The 24,598-nt window shown below is 39.2% G+C and overlaps 1 protein-coding gene and 1 long non-coding RNA gene across 11 annotated transcripts in view; one reads left to right on the top strand and one right to left on the bottom strand.

Moving 5' to 3' along the window:
- The window catches only part of pard3ab (par-3 family cell polarity regulator alpha, b), a 277,414-nt gene that overhangs the window by 200,883 nt on the left and 51,933 nt on the right, over window positions 1–24,598 (top strand). For all 10 annotated transcript variants that reach the window (XM_008433894.3, XM_017309968.2, XM_008433899.3 and 7 more), the window contains 2 exons: window positions 3,570–3,698; window positions 12,199–12,468. In XM_008433894.3, coding sequence (XP_008432116.2) covers window positions 3,570–3,698; window positions 12,199–12,468 — 399 coding nt within the window. The remainder of the gene's footprint in view (window positions 1–3,569; window positions 3,699–12,198; window positions 12,469–24,598) is intronic.
- LOC108167088 (uncharacterized) lies at window positions 7,769–23,184 on the bottom strand. The gene is made up of 3 exons (XR_001777476.2): window positions 22,503–23,184; window positions 13,425–13,587; window positions 7,769–8,832 (listed from the first exon to the last, which is right to left on the bottom strand). It is a non-coding gene; the product is annotated as an uncharacterized LOC108167088 (long non-coding RNA).

The raw sequence follows: 24,598 nt of genomic DNA, 5'->3' as shown, positions 1-24,598 counted from the left end.
AATGCTTTGTAACTTTAAGAAAGAATATATTTTTATACATTTAACTGTCATTATGCTATTATTTGGCAGATTAATTTGAAAATGTACTGTTTTGTAGCTATATATTCTCTGCTCCATGCTGTGCAAATACAGATCACATTTCCAGCTTTTTCTACCAACAACACAAAAGTTTAAGCCAAACTTATTGTCCCATTTGTTGTTCTGCTGCTTTGAGCAAAACTTTATCAAAGTGTTTTGTATTTTTTCTTACTAATTACTGCTTTTCTCAGGAAAACTTTTATTTTATTTGCAGCTCTGTAATGCCACAAATCCTTTCCCACTGCAGATTTATTTTAGTTTTTTCTCCTAATGAAGGGATTATTAGTGACACTCAGGCGTTCGGCTGAATTGAATCAGAACCCCTGACATTTTAAAGTGATCGTTTAAAACCGCAGAACCACCGTCAAAGACTCCGTATCGATCACGTCGGGCTCGGCGCCGCCGCCGGCCTCACCGTGCTTTGAATACAAGATCATTAAATTCCCTCGTGTCGTGGTTGATATTCTTTCTCCTCTGCAAAGTTTTCCACTGCTGTCATAAATCTTAGTCTGCATGCCATTGCGAGTGCGTGAGTGTGTGTGTGTGTGTGTGTGTGTGTTTGTGTATGACGAGGCTGTTTTTAATGGGCTGTTAATGAAAGTTAGTGGTGTGGGGAGAGAACGTGTCAGCCATGTGGAGCTGTGATAGATCACTCCTGCTCTTAGCATTAACTTCAGGCTGTCAGTCTGAGCGTTTCAGGCGGCTGCGGTCACATTAATCAGGCGCTGGAACGTCACTCCATCAGTTTTCCTCACACCTCCTATCTCCCTGCTTTGCTTAGTTTCTCCCTCTGCTTCCTGCCTGTTTGGGTTTCCACCTGTCGCAGGGAAATTTCACCTAATTTTCTCCCTTTGGTCGTTGAGGTCTGATGGATTTGAACCTCCAGAGCCACAAAAAGACGGTTACAAAGTCAGCCTTCTACCACCTGAAGAACATTTCATGCATGTTTATCTTTAGTTGCATTGATTTCTGCAACAGCGTCGTCACAGTTTTCACTTGAAATAAGACAAAAATAACAAACACTTCAGCAAGATATAGGTACTTATTTTAAGTCAGTAATTAATTGATATTGATAAAAAAAAAAAGTACCAGTTCCACTGACAGATTTATTCCACTTATAACTCGGGGGGTGGGGGGAGTTCTACTTCTGATTTTTTCCATCTGGAGCGATTTGTTTCCTTTTTGTTTTTATACGACTTGATGATTATTTGGTTGTTCCAGATTTAAAACGTACAGAAAACTTTATTTTCAGCTACACAAACGTAGAACCTGAAAATGAGCGTCATAAATTTCGCAAAAATATGATTTTAGTTATGATCAGTTAGGAACTTGTTGTTTTTATAGCTGCTCTGAAATCTTATCCCAGATGTTCTTTGAGAGATTTTTGGTTTTGCTCATGGACGGAAAAATGTTAGAATGACACAAACTGATCCAGTGGAAATCAGATCAGCAGTTTGTGGACCAGTTGGTGGATCTGTTTGGGAACCAAAGGATTCTGCTGATTTTAAGTGGATTCAGCTTCTTTACTGTCACTTTGTGACACTCAAATCAGTATTCAGCTTTTGTTTTTATTCTTTTCTTTTTAAAGATTTTTGGTTTGTATTTTATTTTTTTTGCAATAAGAAGAAACCAGCATCATATTAAAAAGTGGTGATTTTTGTTTTTAAGTGTAAAAACCTGTAAGGAACTGGTTTTATTTTTCAGTTTTTGTTCTTCAACAGTGAAATGATGCTTTTTAACCATCCCGGCTTCATTATAAACAAAGCTTTCCAGTTCCGGTATATAAAAATTGAAACCCCTGAGGGGCATCGATTAGTTTGTAAAAATAAAGATGAATAATAGACATTTTCATCACTTTTTTCTCCTTATTAAAAAAATGATTTTCTTCTGTAATTACACGTTTCTTTGTGTTTTGTATGTCTTCTTTCATCAGCTTTGGTACTTTTAACACGGCGTCCCTTTCTGCAGATTTGTTTGCTTGTTCTGTTGGTTTTTCACATATTTTGTCATTGATTTGTTTTGCTCTCGTTTTTCTTTCTTCTGCATTGATTTTCTCACAGACGGGACTTCGACTTTCTCAACATTTCTCCCCATTTTCCTCTTGTCTTTATATCTAATTCAGGTAGTCTGTGTTCTTTCTCTTTAATCCTCAAACGCTCTTATGGTTGGGGGGCTAACATCGCCTGCTTTTCTTTTGATCCTGACACTTTGGGCTCCGTCTTTACACACAGGAGCCTCGCTTAAGGGCGCCCTTGTTCTCCTTGCTTTGGCTTTATTCTTATTTTTGATTCAGGGGAAGAAAAAAAATCCCGTCTTTCTCTGCCTCTTCCTTCTCTCTCATTAATTCACATGCAGCCGTTTGGTTTCTATCTCCCTTGTTACTTTGGAAGTCGTAGATATTCTCGGCGGACCAGTTTCCCTGTGAATAATCACGCAGGTTCATTGTGGAAGCGAGTTCAGTGCCAAAGTCATTTCTTCAACAGGCTGCGGCTTTATACCGGGTCAATCAAGCTGAAATATCTCTGCAAAGGCTCCTATTTCATTAGGCATCGCTCCCTCCCCATGAATATAATTACTGCGTCCGCTCCGCAACTTTAAACGAGCTGAATTGGGTCTGAACTCACGAGAAGAACTTTTTAAATGCTTCATTTGAGAGACTGATTCGGTGAAAAGTCGCCGCTCTGCAGAGATTCAGTCGCATTTTCAGTCAGATTGCTGCAATTTGGCTCAAGAGGATTTTATGTTTCCGCCTCTGTGGGTCAGAGTTGGGTAGTAACTAGTTACATTTACTGTTACTTTTACTTGAGTAACTTTTTTTTTAAATTACTTTTAGGAGTATTTTTACTGTACTTTGAGTAATTTTATTATGAAGTATTTCTTCTCTGACTTGAGTAAAACTTCTGGATTTTTTCCCCTCTGAATGAAAAACATGTTTTAACCAAATATTCACCAGTTTCTGTTGACGTTTCATCAGTTTTTTATTGAAAGAAACTGATTTGGGGGAAAAAAATATTTGCCTGATTTTGCTGTTTTTTACTTATATTAATTATTGTCATTTTGGTCTGATGTAATTTTTAAATGACTGATAATTGATCAGTTATTCAGTACTCAAGTAAAGTTTTTACCAAATATTTTTTTACTTGTGTAATTTCTTGGATGACTATTTTTTTTACCTTTACTTGAATAAAAATGTGTTGAAGTAGTGATACTCTTACTTTAGTCTAATTTTTTGGCTCAATATTCAATCTGGAAAGTTGGGGAATTTGATCAGAGCATTTTCCAGGTTTGGATAAGTATGGAAAGAGCAAATAACATGGAAATGCATTGAGTTTTACCATTAAAATACAACATTTCTGTCTATTTTTTCCCTTATTAAATTCTTCAAAATGCCTCCATAACTTCTTGCATCCATTTTCATGTAGCTCCACCTTCGATTAAATCTACTGAACCAGTAAAGTACCCACTTTAATTAAACACGTATGTTGCTCCAGGTTTGGGAAATACCGAAAGGATGAGCGGCCAGCGGAGAAGCTGGACCGGAAAGGATCGAGCAAGTGGAGGTCCGAGGAGAGCCAGGTTTCTGATGAGGAAACGATGAAGATGAGGATGGAGCAAGAGAGGTGAGGAAAACTTTTATTATTCCTGCTAAATACCTGGAAATCCCTTAAACCTGCTTATTTTTGGTTGGAGTTTTGCGTGTACCTGAAACTGACTTTTCCCTGGTTTGAATTTCTGCTCCTGTTGAATTAAAAATCTGTTTTTGACGAATGAGAAAATTTCCTCTGTCTGAAGTTAAATGAAACCAAACTTCTCTTGTTTTAAGTTGATTAGAATCACCAAAATTGTTTCTATTTGCTAAATGCTGAAAAACTTAGCAAGAGCAATTTTTATTGATTATTTTTCATGCATTTGGTCAACATGAGGGATTATCATCAAACCTGTTGGGCTCAAACTTCCTCCATCACATCTGTTCAAACTTTTAATAAGATGTAAATACTAATAAGTCTCCAGGATGGTAAATCTGAAACCACCTCTGGAAATGAAATGCCAGCCGGGCGCCGTGCCAGTTTGTTTTTTTGTATTGTTTTGTTTTCGGGGGGGAGGGCAGCAGTTTATAAATGCCAAGACCATTACGGCTCTGTCAGCTAATTAATTCCCATGCACTGCTGGAAGGGCAGGAGTCATTAAAGCCCATGTTTATACAACATCTCATGTTGTAAAAAGTCTGGTTTGTATTCTGTCTTTATGCCTGCAGTGCTGACAGTCGCATAATACAACAATGCAGTCTTTAGTCTTAATTCAACGCAAATGCCACAGCAGATGTTTTGGGTTGTTTAAAGTTCACAGCGGGTCTTTCATGTGGTAATCCGCCATTACGGATTTGGTTTTATAGAGTTAGATGATGGACCTGGTGCTGTTTTATCTCATGGTAGCTGCAGTTGATTGAACTTAAACTGGTTTAATACGTGACCTTTGAACCAAATAGCTGCTTTTTAAAGCCACACATCCAACATTAAATTGTAGGACTGTGTGATGATATCGATTTTGCGATATATGTCGATATTTTCTTTCCTAGAAAATAATCGATATTCATCCGCAAGTATCGTAACATCCAACTGTCACCTTGCTCCCTCACTGCTTGCTTCGCCGGGAGAGTGATTAGGTCATCAGGCTTAGAGTGATTCCTTCAGATGTTAAGTGTCAAGGTTAAAAAGGTATCAAACTATTCAGAGCAGGTACTTGGTGCACTTTATTTACTTTACAAATGGATGTAAGCTACAGTTTGTACTGTTTCAATTAAAAGAAACATGTTTTCTCACCACTTCTTTGATTCATTTTGTCCAGCTGTCGACTTTAAGTCTGTGTCCAACCAGAGCCAGGTATTGTGTAGTTGGTGCTTTTAATCAGCTTTCAGTTAAATTAATTCAATCCGACTCTATAACTGTCACAAAATGTCACCAAAATCACTCTGTCCCTCTAAAATCTTTCAGAAAATCGCAAAAGTGTACTGAATTGTATCGTTTGCCGACTATCGCAATATATATCGTATCGTGAGCAGAATGTCGTGTATCGTATCGTGAGATTATTGTATCACTACAGCCCTATTAAATGGTGATATTAGGTGTAAATGGCTGCTGTAAAGTGGCTCTACCTGGTGGATTGTTCTGAGTCAGAGCAAAAATATTACCAAGTAGTTTCTAGTCCTAACATATTGAAATAAGACAAAACTAAATTACAAATAACTTTTCAGCAAGAAAAAGTTTATTTTTTGTCAAAAAGCACTTAATATTTGCAAACTCAGCAAAAATGCAAACTAAACACTTTTTTTTTTCACTGCAAAAACACAAAATCGTGACCACAATTATTTTTTTTCTTTCATTTTTAGTGCCAATATCTTAGTCAAGTTGAAATGAGACAAATCCAACTGACAAGGAATTTGTTTTGAGTCGATGCTTTCTGATTGTTGATATTAAAAAAAGAAGTAGTAATTCCACTGGTGAAGTATTTTATAAAACATGTTTTCCTTTGTTATGAGTTAAATAATCTGTACCTTTTCCAACAATATCAAGGAATTATTAACTTAAATTAAGCTCTTACATGTTGCTGAAAAGATTTTTGTAAGTTAGTTTTGTCTTGTTTCTTTAGATAAATCCTACAAATTTGCATTAGAAAGTTTTATCCTTGCTTTTATTTTGAAGGAGTTCATTTTCTAAAAATACGTTCCAATAGAAACATGACAGAAGGATCACTAATTATACTGGTTTGCTAAAATTGTACAGAACTATGGGAAACATATTTTTAGACACCAACCTGAATCTAAGCATTTAAAAAGTTTATCTCCATTTCTGAAGGAGAAACGCTTTCCAAACCAACCTGAATATAAAAATGTGATTTATTTCACTTATTAAATAATTAACCACTTTTTTTAAAAAACTTGGTTTAAATTCATGAAGCGTTTGGAGGCCGTGTTACTTCCTGTTGGTATGATGTGAAAAAACACCTCCTGCCCCAACCAAAAGAAATCCAGAAACGGCCAACATCAACATTTCTGTTGGACGCCGCCGCCGTTAGCTTATTAGCCACCTGTGGATTAAAATAAGCTGATACTCCACATGGTTGTTGCAGGACCCCCAGCCTGTGTGCAGGGGGTGACAGTTTGTCCAACATGAAGTCATGTTCTTGCTGAACTTCCTCTGACCTCCACAGCCGCTCAGATTTCCGTACGTTCCAGTTGCGAAATGTTTAAAAATGTCCTTGCAGATGCTGTGTGAGTTACTGGCACCTTAATGCAGATTTTTAACCAACTCTTCAACAGAACCAACCCAAACGTGCGTTATCAGTGCAGGAGAAGCTTCAGAGGCCATCTTATCCCTCCAGACCTTTTCCTTTCTTTCACTTCCTGCCTTTCACTCCGGTCTGACACTTTTGTCAGTGTTGCGGCTAAAAGGGCCATTTTGTAGCTCTGTGAATACAATGGGACATAATGGGCCATTGTTCTGTCCTGATGTGGCAGAAAGGTCACTCATCGAATACATTTCTTCAGCCATAATGCCCCATCCTGTCATTTTTACCCTCTTTCATTCACCGTCTCCTGCCTCTCTTGGAGCCCTGCCACCAACTCTTATTTTATTGTTTTATTGTTATTTGTGCTTCAAATCGTCTCTCACCGAGTTTGGCTTTTAAAAATAAAACGTTAGAAGCTCGGTTTTCCTTCCGGTGTCATTTCACTCATCGCTTAATGGTATTTGTGAAAATTTTTTTTATCTGTACTGTCGTAAAAGCTTTCAGGATCGACAAGCGTGTAAAGATTTGGGTCTCCACACTTTAAAAAAGTAAACGGTTTTGTTTCATTTGCAGTTTCAACTACGATAGAGATTATCGTAGTTGGAAGTAGGTGGGCAGATGTCTCCCTGAGACGTTTAAAGTGTAACCAAACCCCAAATCAACTAGTTTTTTTTTTGCTGATAGGTTTTATATAAGGTTTTATCTTTATATTTGTGTGAAAATTTTGACATTTTTCAATGTAAATTTGTTTAGTTCTGCGGTATTTAGCCGGAAACTGTTGCTTCAAGTCGATCTTAGGTCTTCCAATTACAGATTCTGCCTGACGTTTAACCCTGAACTACGGAGGTCAGGGCGTAAAACTCTTCCTGTGAATAACAAGGTCCTAGTGACGGGCAGAGCAAGTACATGTAGGAACAAACACGTAGGCTACATTAGCTAGCAGCTAAAAGCTACATTAGCTAGCAGCTAAAAGCTACATTAGCCAGGCTAATTTTGCTAATCGGCAGTAAGTACTACGGTAAATATCACTGATATTTATCTCAAAAGTTACATTTGAGTAATAATTGTAATGTACGTATTTTGTTTAGAAGTTGGATTGGAACGAGGCGAAAGCACAGGTCTAGGCTTGTGGCTTGTTTGTTGTTGCCATAGCAACTCCATATCAACCGCCGTCCTGTCGGTTACAAAGTTCCTTCGTGTTCCACATATTTTGGTTTGCAGAAACAAATAGTCTGATAAATTTTAGACTTTCTTCGTGGAGGGAAAATACATATTTTTACAGATTTTATTTGCTTTTCCTGATCTGAACTGAGCTGGACTGAGTTGTGAAAAGAGGCTTTTCTTCACTCCTGGTCGCTTGACGAGAAGCCGATCGTGTCGTGGAGAAAGCCCGGCTCTGGTGAGAGTCCCGTGTCTGGCCTCGTCTTATCTGGCCTTGCGTGTACAACCAGTCGCTGCTCGGAGTGCTGCCGCCGCTGCCCTGAAGGGAAACACGGCTCTCCCTTAGGGTTTAAACACAGATCCCTGTGGGCTGTCGGGTAATCGCTGACTCAACGCACAGCAAGAACAAATCTGCCATGCCGTTCCAGAACATCCCCTGGGGGTTCAGGAACATTTCAGCTTAAAAGCATATTCCTATGCTCTGTCTTTTTGTTTCTGTGCAAGTTTGGACATTTTTCATATAAATTTGATCAGTTCTGCAGCATTTTGCTGAAAACCGTCTCAGTTTTAGGTTTTCCTGCTATAGGATTGATCTGATTTTTTTTTAAATTGTGTTGATCAAACGATAAAAAATTTCTTGTAAAGTTATTAATTTTACTTCTGTTTGTGAAATCTCTTCTAAGGCATGGTTTCTCTCCATTGCCTCCATGCAGCAAAAAGGTCTGCCTTACAACTAAAAATACATTTTATACTAAAATCACTGCCTTCAGATTTAAACTGAGTCCTTTACCAACAAAAGCTTCTCTAAACTCTGACTGTTCTTAATATTTTTATTTTAGGTGTCTAGATGCAGATAGTCAGCGTGGGGCGCAGCGCTGCTCAACCCCTAGTGCACTCAGCCCAGTCACAGACCTAGATCTGCTATGTACCATAAAACTGTTGAAAAGCAACATTTCTGCAGCTCACCCTGGGAAACTTTCCACCTGTCTCTTCCGGTTTTCTTTGGAGTAATCCGGTTTTAAGCCAGTATCCACTATTATTTCCAAACGCAGTCTTTTGGTAAGCTAACTTTACCTGTCGTGCTTTGTGCTCGTTTCACGGCATGCAGTACCTGGCACGTTACACGGACCACGGTTTGGGAAACGCTGCTCTAAGGGGGTTCGGGAACGGCCGTAAATGTCAGCTTAAAATTATTTTCCTACAATTTAAAGGTCTCTTTTCTTCTGTGAGTCGTTTCCAATGCGATCCTGCTGGGTTTCCCAAGCGGGCGATGTCCCGTTCTGTTTCCCAGCGTCGTTAGAAAGCGTCCTATAAAGAAAGCAGAGCAGTTTGATAATTGCTAGCTGTAAAGCTCTGATAATTGTCAAGGCTCTAATTGCAGGCCTCTGCGATCGTTAGTCCCCCTCTGCCACTAAAAAATGTTGCAAGTTATTCACCAACATGACGTCTGGAGTAGAAATGCTGATTTATTTATTTTATTTTAGCGAGACACAAAGATGTCAGAGGTGTTTGTGTTGTTCGGTGCATCGGCCGCCTGGACTGTTGGTTAAGTCTTGTGGAGACCATAAGCGTAGTTTTATTATTCACACGGGGCAGAGTGAACACTCCACGTCTTCTCTCTGCTTTAATGAAAACTGAAGAAGAAAAGTTAGCTGCCAGGCGACGCAGTGTCTTAATGTGAGACTGAGATGCTGCTCCACTGTGAATCATCCGCATCAAACGAGGTTTTCATATTTCAGATGTAGGCCTGTCATGATAACAAATTCTGCTAGACGATTAATTGTCCAAAAAATCTTTGCGATAAACGATAATATTGTTTCAAGACCTTTTGACACTGATTTAATGGAAATTACTAATAATACATGCGATTTCCTGATAGATACATGTTCTTTTGAAAATAAAGTGTAACACTGGAACTGATAAACTAAATAAACAAAACAACCAAAAACAAAAATAAAATGGATTCTCAGTCTCCATTAACAAAAAACGTACTTGAATAAAAACTAAACATAAAGCCAAAGTGGAAATAAATACTGCATTCAACCAAAAGAGTGCAGACTATGAAGTCTGTATACTATATTTCCCTTCAGTAATCACTAGATTTAAATAGAGAAAACGGGCACATTGACCACCTAATGCAGTAGTTCATACTACACCATTTTTTGCCCCTTTTTTCCCCTTGTGACAATCTTAGATCGTTGGTCGATCTAACCGATCATCCTGCAGTGTGTGGTGGGTTACGCTAGATCGTTGTGGCCGCTTAGATCTAAATCAGGGGTTTTCCCGTCTGGGAGCTTAAAGCTGCCCGTTGAATGTGACAGGTAGCCAATCAGAAAGCGCGGATTCTCCTCCGTGCTTTGAGGGGAAATTACGGAGGGGAATCCCAAACAACTGACACGATTATATGTGGAAACAACATTAATGTTTATTCAACATTTCGTGCAAAGAATATAGAAATGACAAGGGGAGGAGTTGGAGCCAAATTGCTACAGCAGTTGATGAACCCGGTAAGTTTTCAGCTGTTCTTCGTAAACGTGACATAAATAGGTTATAATGATTTTCATTCAGTCAGGACTTTACGCTGACTCTAGCCACATGCATCACAGGTAGATTATAGACAAGCATTGATTAATGCCTGATATTAAAATTAGTTAACTGGACTTGTGGCCATTATTTTTGTGCCCATGTGGCTGGACACCACACAGCACGACGAACCCATTCAAACCGTTATACCTGGGATTTCTGTCAGCTAATGTGTCTCTCAGGGTTTGAAAATGGGCCGACAACTCGTGTGATGTGCTGGACATTAGACTAAGGAAATGAGTTAGGGAGGGTCAGTGGAGAGACCGGAGCTGAGCCTTTTTTCATTCAGTGTCATCAACAGAAAGAAAAGAGACGATAGACGATAATTAAAATGAGGTTGATAAGTTTAATTTATCGTCCGATTAATTTATCGTCCGTTTATCGACAGGCCTACTCAGATGTAATACAGGAAATGTTTAATTGTTTCATCGGCTTTGCTGGTTGTTTTATTATTGTTTTGTTTTTTCATTTCAAACCTTTTGACCCTGAATAATATCGATTTAAAGTTTAGAAACGTTTAATAAAAACAAAGTGTTTTTAAAAGAACTGTGGTAAAAAATGCTGTTTAGATTATTTTGCCTTTTGCTTCGTGTTTGTTGGCGACTTTTTTTATCTCTATTTGCATTTTAATACTTTTTAAAAGTTTCATCTTGTTTTAGTGTTTTTTTTATTATAATTATTTTTCTTCCTCTTCTGCATTTTCATTTTAAATCTTGGCTCAGACTTTTGACTTTGAATTATATTAATTAAAGTTTAGAAACCTTTGATGGATACAAACAACATTTTTATAATTTTTTTAACAGCTGTGTTATATCTTGTAAGAATTATGGGTAAATAATTCTATTTACATTAATTTCTAATCCTTCTTAAGTCGTTTGGTTGATGTTTTGTAACTATTTGCATTTTAATACTTTTTCTTTTGATTTTAAGCTTTATGGTTCATTTAATTATATTTTTTATTTCATTCACTTAATAAATATGAATAAATCATGTAGCAACTAATAAATAGTGAATGAAAAGGAGCAGAAAGAAGTTTAAATATCTACTCATGTAAAGTAAAATTAGTTATTCAACTCAGATTATTAGACACATTTCAAATGCACACAAAGAAATCTGATTATTTATATTGTATAGAATCCGTGTCTGCAGAGTAAAACCTGCCTGCAGGTTGGAGACGCTCCTTGCTGCTAGCTAGCGTAGCAGCAGACAGCTCTGGATTCTTCATCGTGTCTCAGGAAGTCGTTCCACAGAAACCTGAGCCGAATGTCACAACTTCCCGTTTCTTTCCCATTATTTCTGTGGTAGCATCAGTTGGCTTCCAACTTCCAGCACACGGGGAGTAACTAGGCTGTTTCTGGCAGTAGGAAAGAAGTCAGTTCGTCTAAAAATAAGCACCTGCAGCGCCGGTGAGGTGACAGTGTGGACATTATCCCATGTATTGTGTCAGCTGGTTCCATTAACTCAGTTTAATCAAAGAAGACGACCTCTGCACTCGGCTCATATAGTCGCATTTAATATTAAAATGAATGTTGGGATTTCATCTTTCGTGTGTTTCTAATTTAACCTTTGTTCGCCTTTTCTGATTTTTATATGATAACTTGATGTATTTTTGATTCACTGTTCAGATATGAAAACATTTTTCTCAGTTAAGAGGACAAAACGTGGCAAAATTTTAGGAATTTAAGAATGTCATCAGCATAAATCTAATAAAAGTGAACCTAAAAAATAAACGCGCATATGAAACTGGGGGGTTCGGTACCTCATAAAAGGTTAAGAACCACTGAGTTAGACAATTATGTACAGGCTCTTATTTTGAAGTGAGTAGTTCCATTTCCTTTTGTGTGTCCAGAAACTTTATTGAGGAAATGGCAACTACAGAAAACGAACAAACGAGTTATACAGAAGGATGCAGCATTTACATGAACACACAGCCATATGATTTGTTTTAAGAGCCCGCCCTTAGCGCATTAGCTTCTACTAAATACCATGTCATGTTTATTGTTGGTGCTTTGGGGTTAGCACAGCTATGTTTTTAAAGGCAGGAAGTTGTTTCAGTAATAAATATTAATAAATCTATTCTCCGCCTGTCAGGATTCAAGCCAAGACGAGGGAGCTGAGGGAACGCCAAGCCCGGGAACGGGACTACGCGGAGATCTTGGACGTCAGCCGCCCGCTGGACAGATCCTCTGAGGAGGATCACACCTACTCCGGCGTGAACCCTCTGAACATGGACAGCAGTCACAGCCGGGCCCACAGCCCCCGTGACGAATATTCCCACGTTCATCACCAGCACCAGCACTCTGACTCTCTCTACTCGCCGGTCAGCCGGACCCGAAACGACCGGCCTCCATCCACAGACAGGTAAGCTTCCTGCAGCAGCTGCGTGGCTACGCTAACAAACTGATGTCTCCTTCATTACTAAAGGGGATCTGTTGTGCAAAAATTAACATGCGCACATTTTTTGTACTTCCATTTGGGTCTTTACTGCTTCTAGAAACAGCTTAAGCACTCACAAAAAAAAAAAAAAAAAAACGCACCCAGACACCAAAAGTTCATGTTTTTTGGTGTCTGGAAAATTGGCTGTTTGAAAAACCTCCAGAATGTTCGAAATTCTACTCGTTACCTAGCAACCCAAACTGAGCTTCAGCACGTTTGGTCTGGTTTCACCACTGTATGCGCTTTACAATGGCTGCTGGAAAAGCAGCCATTTCCAGCAGCCAAATGGCCATTTCCAGCAGCCAAATGACCATCCAGCAGATGGTCAACTTACCATCCAGAAAACCCTTGCTACATTCTTGATTGGTTGTGCACGAGGCTCTACTGATGCTTTTCAAAGATGGCTGTGTAATTCTACATCTGTTTGGAGCCATTTTCACGTGCGAGCGTAAACGTTGAGTGGCCAGCAGCCATTTGGATTTAAAATTTCTTTAAGTAAGAATGATTTTAGCCAAAAAAATGAACTGAACATGTTTTGTATAGACCAGGGGTGGGCAATCCTGGTCCTGGAGGGCCGGTGTCCTCCAGCTCTTAGACGTCTCCCTGGTCCAACACACTTGAATCCAACAGCTGAATCACCTCCCAAGTGCAGTGAGGTTCTCCAGAGTCCTGCTAACGACCTCATTATTTGACTCAGGTGTGTTGAAGTTGAGACGCATCTAAAAGTTGCAGGACACCGGCCCTCGAGGCCTGGAGTTGCCCACCCCTGGTCTAGACCATAAACCTATTCTAACCTGTTAAATAAAGCATAAAAAGTTACCCGTTGATATTTTAGAACTTTTTATACAAAATCCGTGACATTTTTCTTCAGATTTTCTCACCTTTTCCTCGTATAACTTTTATAAGATTCCCAATCGTCCTCCATTTTACCGCTGGTTCTGCCTCAGCCGTCATCCTCCCAGCATTTATCTAACTCGGTCTTTCGGGGACTCGTTTAGGGTCACATTCGTCCAAAAGCAGCAAACCGCAGGTTGGCTCTCACACCTGGAGAAGAAAATAATCACAGCAACAGAAGGCGGGCAGTAAATGTCAGCTGTGAGTCGCCACGCGCCGCTCTCTGGGGGACGCGGGGTTTGCTCAGAGGAGAAGCGGCGGGTGAATGGAGACCTTTGAAAATCCGTCTCTCTTTCTGTCTCCCTTGACCTTTCTACCTCTTTTCTTTCCATCATCTGTTCTCCTGTTGATGTCACCTTAATGTAACCTTTTCACTTTGCAGCATTTTCCAGGCTTTGTGGTGAGAATGTGACCTGAGCTTTCGACAACTGATTGGCAGCTGTCCGTTATTCCAGAAAACTCATATTTTGCATTCATATTTAGCCTCACTATGGGAAATATACACACCAAACCTCTAAAGTCCTTTGTGTCCTTTGCGCTGCAAGTAAAGGGTTTATATCAGCAAATACTGATAACTATAGATTCCTTTTGTTGTTGTTGCTATACAGATCGCTACAGGAGATCTTTCCTGTCCATCTACATTTACAACATTTAATTTCCTTTTGGGATCAATAAATTTTTTTAATTTGAATTAAATTTAAATGTCTGAAATATTGACAAACTGGTGACGTTTCCTCGTTTATTCACAGTTTTCTCTGGAGTTGTACTTTATTTCTCCCAATAATTACGCCGTCACACCCTGGCTTTTTATTCCTAAACGGCAAAACTATAAACTGCTGCGACAGTTACTCAGCAGGTTGTTGCTAGGTAACCAAAGAGTGAGAGAGTTGCTAGGTAACCAAAGAGTGAGAGAGTTGGTGGATTCCACCAACCTAGCATAGCCGGCCACGAGAGGCTGAGCAGCTAATGTCTTTATACTTTTAGTTTACTTTAACGTCTGGATCGGGATTCAGTGAAATAATTGAAAATTGTTGAAAATCTGACATACCCTCTATTGATATTGATCACGTGTCTATTGCGATATTTATTATTGTTTTATCAGCCCAGCCCTAGCTGTAGCGCGTTGTATTGTGATTTATTGTGCTGCTGTTGTCAGTTTTCAGTACTGCGCTCGGTGTACGTCACAGGTAGAATCTAGTTCTGTTCAGTGACAGAATTTGATCACAAAGTGCCGTTTCAACGTTCCAGTTTGGTGTGATTGAATCAAACTTCCGTCTGTTTGCCAAGAAAGTGCGGTCCGTTTCTGGAGGCGTGAATCAAACTCTGATGCAGGCCCAAACAAATCGATCTCTAATCCGCCTACAAACCTCAATCTCAGTTTGAGATTGAGGTCAAGTGGACCAGTGGACCAGCCACTGGTCCACTTGAGACCAGTGGCTGGTCTCAAGTGGTCCACTGAGACCAGTGGACCAGCCTCCACTGGTCCAGTGGAGGCTGGTCCACTGGTCTCAAGTGGTCCACTTGAGACCAGTGGACCAGCCTCCACTGGTCCACTTGAGACCAGTGGACCAGCCTCCACTGGTCTCAAGTGGACCAGAAACAGGAAGTAAACTACAGCGCAAGGCATTCTGGGTAAAAGGGTTTTGGTTTGTTTGACAGTGTGGTGTGAAATCAAACCACAGCAGCTGAAAATATATGAAATGTTCCGACTCTGATCTACGTCACACTACTCTTTTTCAGCCATTTATCTCATTTACTACCAAAAAAACTTTTTCCCCTTAGTGTTACCAAGAACTTTTTGCTGCTTGAGTGTCCTAAAGTTTAAAATTTTAAATGAGTGAATGAACAAGCTGTAAAATTGTTATCTTTAAACCCGCTGATCAGGCAACATCCGTTCCAACCAGTTAAATTTAACAGCTTGTTTTATTTATTTCCTGATTTTCAGGAAGCACTATAAAAATTTTGGCCAATATACATTTTATTGTTAGTCGATAGCCAGTAGCCAATAGTTGGAAAACATGATCATCTGATTCAGTTACCGTCACAAGATGGAAATTTAACTTTTTCATCAAAATAGATTTTTCGTTGTTTTGTTTTCATCATGTCTACTTCTGACTCAGTATTTTATTTACCTGTAATTATGATATCTGTGAAAAGTGTAAAAATGGATGTTTAATGTTTGATAAAATGGATTGTAGGAGCAAAATTACATGTTTATCTTTTTTATTTTGCAAAAAATAATAATTTCCAGCATTTTTTAAAATCTTTATTCACATCCTAACTGTTAACATTTCAGTGAAGTTCAGTGAGATTACTGCAGTTTAAAGTTGTAGCCCTAAAACGTAAAAATAATGTCTGCATAAATTCTTTAGGTAATTAGATTTCTCGGTGTTGCCCTTCAGGCTTTCGCCCCTCTAAACCCTTCAGAGACATTACTATTCTATATGATTTGGTTACAACAGGGAGAAATTACATTTTCAGATATTATGTTTCTTTTCTGTCGAGCTTCGGCTCGGCTCTCGCTTCAGTTTGCCTCTGGTGGTCTTTTTAGAGCGTGAAGCATGTTCACATCTTCCCAGTTTGAATAATTCATTTGTCCATAAGCCGTCATGTGACTCTGGACAAAGTATCCAGTGTGTTTCCTTCAAGCTTGGCGAGGCGGTTTAGGTGCCACAGATCGAACCTTTTTAGACTTATTTGGTTTTGTTCCCAGATGCTACTAGAACATAAAACAAATAGACTTTCTGGGAAAGTCAGGAAGCGTGTTTCCTGTTTCTCGTCTGAGCAGGAAGTGAATTAGACCCCTGCTGTGGTGGGCAGAGGCGGCCAGCGCGTCTCAGAAAGTGTTTTTGTTTGTTTTTGGGATTTAAATGGCAGTGTGAGCTGATATCAAACTAAAAACAACTCTATAGAAACAGATTGAAGAGGAAATGTTGTTTTACACCAATGAGTTCCCAGATGAAAATGTCAGGCCAGCAACAATTAGCTGGAATATAAGCAGTTTCACGTTTCTTTTGGGGTCAGCCTCCGTCGCTGATGGCCTGAATCCAGCATCAAACTGTCACAGTGGGTTATTATTACACTGTGTGTTGCTGCTGTGTTGTGACTATCACAAGATTATGACTCAGACTCAAACTAATAGGGGTCAAAGATATTATAAAGCGATGTTGTCTCGCTATAATACTGAAGAGAATGTACTTAGCCGAAGGGCGAGTGTTTCAGCAGGATTACGCGCCGCCTTTTAAACCTCTTAAACTGCAAACAAAAACTCCAGTCATAATAAAAATGGCAAAAGACCAACTGGGATAATTGTGTAAGTGCCTGGTGTTTTATTTTCAATTCAGCTACATGTCATTAATCCCTAAGAAATTCAGGTAATTATAGCTTAAAACTTTGGATTTTACTCAAAAATTCATCATGCAGAACAGAAACAAAACTGAAGTTATTATCTTTGGACATAAAGAGGGAACGATCTGGAGTCGATGCGAAGCTTCAGTTATTAAAACTGAAAACCAGCGATCAGGCTGGAATCTGGATGCAGGGATGGACTCTGACCTGACCCTTCAGAGCCACATAAAGGCGGTCACAAAGTTGGCCTTCTATCACCTGAAGAACATCTCTAGGATCAGAGGACTAAAGTCTCAGAAAGATCTAGAGAAACTCATCCATGCGTTTAGTCACATTGATTTCAGCGTCTTCACAGGTCTGACTAAAAGTTCAATCAGAGCCAGACGCTGCTGCTGAGTTCTGACTAAAACCAGGAAGATGGAGAACATCAGCCAGCTCTACTGTCCCTATTCTCCCTGTAGCTCAGAGAATAGACTATAAAATACTGCTGTGAGTCTATAAATCATACAACGGTTTAGCACCACAATACATTAAAGATATGCTGTTGTCATGGCAACCTTCCAGACCCCTCAGGTGTTCTGGTTCTGCTCTGCATCCCCAGAACCAGAACCAGACGAGGAGAAGCAGCATTCAGCTTCTACGCACCACAAATCTGGAACAAACTTCCAGAAAACTGTAAAACGGCTGAAACACTGAGTTCCTTTAAATCTCGACTAAAAACCCACCTGGTTAGAGTTGCTTTTGAAACGTAATCATTACAAATTTAACGGTGGCACTTAACTAAATGTAATGTTTCGATTGCTTATTCCATGTTGCGTAACTTTGTTTTTATGATGTGAAGCGCTTTGAAATGCCTTGATGCTGAAATGTGCTAAATAAAATTGGATTGATTGACGTATTTCCAATATTGTATAAAATAAGATCAAGTGGTGAATGAAAACTGCAGAATTTTCTTTATTCACTTAATCATCAAAATAATTGATTACTTAAATAATTTTTAACTGCGACTGTAGCATAAGTATAAATTAAATTTTTAAATTTGACTCTTTGGCCTTGGCAGGATGGAAAAAACTTGACATCTTCACCTCACACGTTAGTAAAAACATAAATACCCGTTGCATTTATTAAATGGATTTGTTGATAATCTAAGGCTCAGTTTAAAATGTTTGGCACCAATCTGCATTTAATTTGAATTGGTTTATTGGGTTGTGGCACAGGGGCAGGGATTTTTTTATTAAAGTGGGATTATTGCCAACATTTTGAAATGAATAAAGGTGAAAAAGTCCCATGTAATAAGCAGTCATCTTAATCTTCCATGTTTTCCCAACTTGTGCTGGTCAAGAGGAAATTTGTGTTTGACCTTCACTCCGACCCTAATGAGAAACCCAGAACTGCTCGTATTCTCCCCGGTTCCTGCCGGAGCCGTGACACGTACAACTGCCTGGTCTGTGCAGCTGCAAAAATACACACTCATTTTTAATCGCCTGTTCCTCCTTCAAACGCCACGGCGTCACGAATTTCAATTTAACAGCAGAAAAACAAAAACGGCCAGAGGAGGCTGGGATGGAGACCAGGAGGAGCCGCCGGGAGTCGTTTTCCATTTTCTTTGCTTTTATGGGCCGTGTCCGTGAAGTCCGGTGGGCTCGAAAAAGACATGATGCTACGGAGCAATATTTAGGACAGCATGTTTCTTCTTGATGTCTTTAATTTATTCAAAGCAGGTTGAAATGGTTTGGAAAGTTCTTGATTTCTCTATAAAGTCCTTTAAAGTGCTTGATTGTCTAACTTGGTTTTGTGATAAAGTCTTTGCTGCAGAATATAAATACTATCATTAGATATTATCATCAACAGTAATAAATAGATCTGTCACGATAGCTAATTTTGTTGGACGATAAATTGTCCCGGACGTTTTTCTGATAAACTGTAATATTATTGTTTCAGACCATTTTCAAGTAATGGCATAAAAATACAGGAACATATTGTCAAAGAGCAACAAACATTTAATTTCTAGTAAATATTTAACACTGGAACTGGAAGACATTTTAAATATCCAAAATAAACAAAACAGAAACAACAAAAAATATTAATAATCAAGTCTCTGTAAACAAAATTGTCCTGAAAAAAAGAGTTGAGACCAAAACACAAGACTGAAGACTTTTGTCATCTAGTTTTTAGTTCAAAAAGAAAAAAAGATAGAAATGCAAAGGAAAATTATTGATCTCATCTTAATTTATCATGTGATTAATTGATATTTTGCTTATTGCAACAGGCCTAGTAGTAAAGTTCATGTGAGTTGAAACAGTCTCCTTTAGTTCCACACTAGAGATAAAAACTTACCTTGAAAGTCCTTGAATTTTACTGTGAGGAAAACCCTGAAAGTACCATCATGTTACCTTGTGATTTGAAGTGTGGGTGGAAAGGTATAATATGATACAAACACTTTTTTATTGTTCTGTTTCAGTTTTGGCTCCCATTCAGGTTACATAATCGTACCTTTGAGACTCAATAAATCCAAGAGAAATATTGCAGATTTCCATCATTTCCCCCAAGAAGGATATCCAAAAAGTCTTTTCCCAGCTCATTACTCCTGCGTTTCGTCCTTGTCTGGTGGAGTTAATTAGTTACTCCAGTAAAATCTCTGCAGCCAGGATGTTGGGCCTCGACATTTGCTGCATCACCCTCCATCCCTGCATGAATAGCCGAGCGAATTAGGCGCTATTGTTTTATCCCCCCCCCCACTCTCGTCTAAGCGGCAGTGGTGAATGCTGGGAAATCCCCCGGGGAAACGGTGTGATTTGATTCCTGGCGTTTTTTTTTGTGTTTTCTTTTTTTTTTTTTTTTTCCTGAGGAGGCAGCGCTTCTTATTGAATCGGCTCCATTACATTTCATCTCCGCCGGGGGAATAGGAGGCCTCGGAGTGGGCCGTGTTGTATCACAAACACACCAGAAAACAGCGGTGCAGCAAACAAACAGACAGCGTTGCCTTGCTCCTGTTCGTACGCTGATAAGACAGGAGAGCGTGTGCATGTGTGATCTTAATTCATCTTTACTTCATGTATTTTAGATGCGTTTGTGCCACCAACATCCGTCCCCGTTTAGATGCATGTGTATCTGTCTGTTTTTGCCGCGGTGCCACATACGTTTGCTGTAAACGCGGAGGAGCAACGGTGACGAATCAAAAGGTGAGTGGGTGTCGTACACAGAGAACGGTGACAGGTATGCAGTAGCCTGCAGTGATTGCGCAGCTTCTGGCTTCAATGAGACGCCGCGGTGTTGACGGCGAAATCAAACGAGGCCTAAATTAACCAGCGAGGTGGCGCGTACAAACGCCAGCTTCCCACACCAGGAATTACTGCAGGTTTCTTTATGTAGAAATTCAGTTGGGAGAAAAAGTATTTTGGTGCGTTTTCACACCTGGCAGCATGACATTTCAGCAACAAGGCAGTTCAACGTGCTTTACATTATGAAAATCATTAACAATTGTGAAAATCGGTAACAGACGGTACATTTTGTTAAGTTCCATTGTTAAAATCCACTAATACACAAAAGAAATGGCTGAAAACGTGAGTAGTGTGATGTTAGAGTCTCGAGGTTCTGATGGTCTAGTAGACTTTGTTTGATTGGAGATCAAAATTGCAACATTTGTTACATTTTCAGATGCTGTGGTTCTTTTTCATCCTGCACCGTCAAACAAACTCGACTCTTTGAAAAACATGTTCCCCTCCTTGCCTGTGGTGGCGCTATACCAAGAACCACTACATTAAAAAACCTGAGTGCAACTTCCTTCTCCACAAAATGAGAACAAAAATGGAGCAGAATCTAGTGTTCGTATGATTTCGCTTTTGTCGTTGATAAAAGACCACAAGCCATTTCTCCCACTAGCTTGAGTTTCATGTTTGTTTTGGTTATATTTACCCAGAATGCCCTGCGCTGTAGTCCACTTCCTGCTTTTTGGAGCGGTCTCTGATTCATTTGGTGTTCACATATGCATTCAAACCGCACCAGAGTTCACTTCAACCAAACTGAGACAAAGGTTTGTACGCGAGTCAGAGTTTGCTTCTTTTTTTTGTCCCCATCAGGGTTTGATTAAATATTTATACCTCCCCAAATGAACTGGACTTTCCAGGCTAACGGACTGTCAGTCTGTCCAGCCCATTCCGCTTATCCAAAATTGGGTCGCGCTAATGGTCTGTTTTTGATTAAAGCAAACTAAACAGGACTGGAGGGAAAAAACCCTAGATATAAAAGACAGAACTTTGTCCCAATCCCTTAGTTACTTAAAGGCCTCATAAACAAATGGTCACCAAACATTTCACATGTTTTGATTATTATTATTATTATTATTATTATTATTATTATTGTGTTTATATATGAGATCACATTCTAGCTGGAGATGTTTCTCTCACTACTGCTGTCTTTGGTGGCTGTCGTGTTTTCCACCAAAGCGTAATTCAGTGCTACTAGCATCTCATCAATGCTCTTTGGCAGCTTTTTCTATGTAAGGCTCTTACTTCATTCTTGCATAGTTTGACTTCAGACTTGGAAATGATTGGTATTAAATAATCCTATTATGCAAAATTCACTTTTTGAATGTTTTGTTCTTCCATTTGGGGCTCAACTGCTTCTAAAAATCCCCACCTAGATACTTTTTGCCAATAAGTTGATGTTTTTTAGTGTCTGGAAAATGAGCAGTTTCTAAAACCTCCTGATTAAGTCGCATTCCAAACGCATTCCGCCGTTACCTAGCAACCTGGGTTGCTAGGTGACAGCCCAGCCATCACCTAGCAACCCAGGTGGAACTCCAGGACCTTTGGCCTGCTGGTTTTACCATTACATGCTGTAAAGTGGCTGCGCTATGTTACATGGTTGCATAGATAAGCATTTGCTCACAGCCATTTTGACATGCCACTGTAAACGTTGAGCTTGGGGGCGTGGCCAGCAGCAGGTTATTTGGATTTAAAGTGACAGGACCCCCCTTAAACATCTCATTCTGAAAGGAGCTCAACATTGGCAGAAAAGAGTGGACTAAAATCTCATTATATAAGAATAAATGCCCCTCCTAACAACCCTAACTTGTTCAAGGCAGTATAATAAGTCACCTTTAATCAGTGTATATAGCTCGTGTATCCACTGTCTGTGCCTATTAACACAGAGATAATTCATCTAGGCACCCAACACACAGAAATCTTAAAAAAAAAAAAAAAGAAACATTTGCGTCGGCTCCTAAAGAGCTTAGATCGCTGCGGCTAATTAAGCAACAACGGAATGCATTCAGTGTTGCATAAGAGCACAAACAATCACTCAGCTTCTTTTGAGGCTCCTGTTAGAAACCCCGAAACAAACCAAACACTCATTACATTCACAATCACATGCAAATGAGTGCATCGCCCTGTAAACACTGTATGACTGCAGCTTTAGAAACAACCTTTCACTCTCATTATCCCCCACAATCCATTTAGCATCAGACGCCTCCTGATGTTTTTCCCTCTCCAGTTTCTGTAATCCCACACATCTGACCTGAACACGTCTCCTAATCTGTTTATTTCATCTGTTTGGACAGCAGTTAGTCTTCATAACACATTTACATAGAGTCACCACGTATTTTCGACGTAATATTCTCCTCTTGGGTGCTTTAATCTCATCTTTCTAAGCCGGCGTGAAACCCGGCGCGAGCAGAAAATTTGTGGAAAAATGGCGTCTTTTCCTGCCAGACTGACCTGGAGCTGTGAGAACTTGCAGCTGTGACTTGTCGCTCTTTTCGCCACCGTTGCAACAAGCTCAGTCACATCCCTCCGTGCCTCAGCTGCTGCGCTGTCTGGCGCGCTACGTGCCAATGGTCTCGCCATCAAAATGTTGGCTTTCACCGCGGTGAGGAATATGGATGTGAGTTCTCACCACTTTACTGAGCAGAACAGGACGTCTCAACATCTCCGCGCGGGAGGTCATCAAATCGCCGCTCTAATATCGGGACCGGAGTTTGCAGACGAGAACGGGGACAGAAATTTGAACTGGTGCCACCAAACTCAGGCTTTTAATTAAAAACATTTGCATAAAACAAAAATAACTGACTGCAGCAGGGCAGTTTTTGATAAACTGAAGAAAACTAAAGGGGTGTAGAGCTGAACCGTTTCCAACTATGCATACTAGCATAATGCTATATATTTAGAAAGTGCACCATCTTTCTAGTTGTTTTAGTTTTGAATGTTAAAACAATTGTACAAATTTAAAATATGTAAAATAATAAACAAGCATGATTCGTTAGCATATAGAACCACCAAAAGCTTTTTCTTCTTCTACTTTGTTTTAAATCAGTTTTTCCATATTTGTCTTCATAAACTATGTTCAGTTTTAGTACTGATAGCCTCATAATTTATTGTATAATAGTTTACTAACTAAAAAGGTAATGGTGCTAATCATAAACATTAGTTATGCTACACCAACACAATGTTTAGCAGAAGCTAATGCTAACAGGCTAACTTCAATTCAAATTATATCTGCCTTTGAAAGACTACAGCAAATGTAATTTTGACTTAATTTACATGTTCTATAATACTCTGATGTTGTGTTAAACAGTCTTCATCCACTTCAAAATAAGAGCATGAATATAAACCAAAATTTTGACACAGATGTTGAACTTCATTCAGCCAGGAGTAAATTAGCGCTTTAGCTAAATTAATTTAGGGGAAGCTCAGTGCGCTAAATGGTTTCAAAGTTACCAAAAGCTCAAAATAAAAAAATAGCATAGTTATATTTGCTTCTTGGCATCGTGTTGACACGTCTGTGCCGCTCACATCTGTTGTTTGATCAGACAGACGTCCTTTTAAAACAATGTAAAATGGTTCCTCAGATCAATGTGTACGACTCCGGAGCAGGAGATTGTTTTATTTCAATCATTCTGTCAGCCACCATATGCTGCTATAGAGGGGAATGGGCTTTATTGTAAATCATAAAGACAGGCGCGTTCGTTTACATGTGTAATCCCTGGATCAGGGCCAAAAGCTACAGGCAGGAGGGATGCGGGAGGCGGTTCGGTTCAGTGGCTCTTTATGGGCCGTTTGGATCGTTTTTGGGTTGGAACAAATAAAGTAAGCTGTTGAGAGGTTTACTGCTACATATCCGTAGTGGAAAACCAGGAACATCTGGCTGTTCTTTTAGTGACTGTGTCTGCTGAGTAAAAGAAAAATATTTGTTTTAATTCCAAATCACAGGAGACTTCATGTAAATCAGGGGCGTCCAATGTGTGGCCCCCCAACTACAATTAAAACATTTATCAAGGTTGGTTCGCTAGCATGGGTGGCTAATACTGAACAAGGCAAAATTAAGTTAAAATCTTTTTATGTTGGAAAATATTTGATGCAACAGAAAATATTTCTTTTTATAATCTCGCTTTTTGCATTCTCTTTGGTTTTATTGTAAAAGTCGACTTTTGTGCACCAAAGACAAGCCTGTTCATTTGCATGTGTAATAAATTTAAATGAATTAATATAAAATGGGGAAATGCACAAAAATTTAATTAAAAAAAAAAACTTATCCAAGTCCTATTTTTACAGATTTATTTAATAGACCAAAACAAATTGGAAATTGGATGCCTTTCTTTTAACAAGGCAAATGTGCAAAAACCGTATTTTATGATTTACACGCCCCATTCGTTCAAAAATCTTTAACTACTTTATTTTTTTTAACTGTTGTATGCTTAGTTTATTGTAGCGCTGAGTAAAAATGATAGTTTCCCTTTAATTTTACATAGTTTTTTGGTCCCAAAGTTATTCTGACATGATTATTTTGGCCCATGTGACAAAACGTTTGGACGTCG

This window comes from Poecilia reticulata, chromosome 17, assembly GCF_904066995.2.
Source record: "Poecilia reticulata chromosome 17, P_reticulata-male-v2, whole genome shotgun sequence".
Classification (NCBI taxonomy): Eukaryota; Metazoa; Chordata; class Actinopteri; order Cyprinodontiformes; family Poeciliidae; genus Poecilia; species Poecilia reticulata.
The sequence above is the reverse complement of the archived record's forward strand: the minus strand, read 5'-3'. Positions and strand labels throughout refer to the sequence as shown.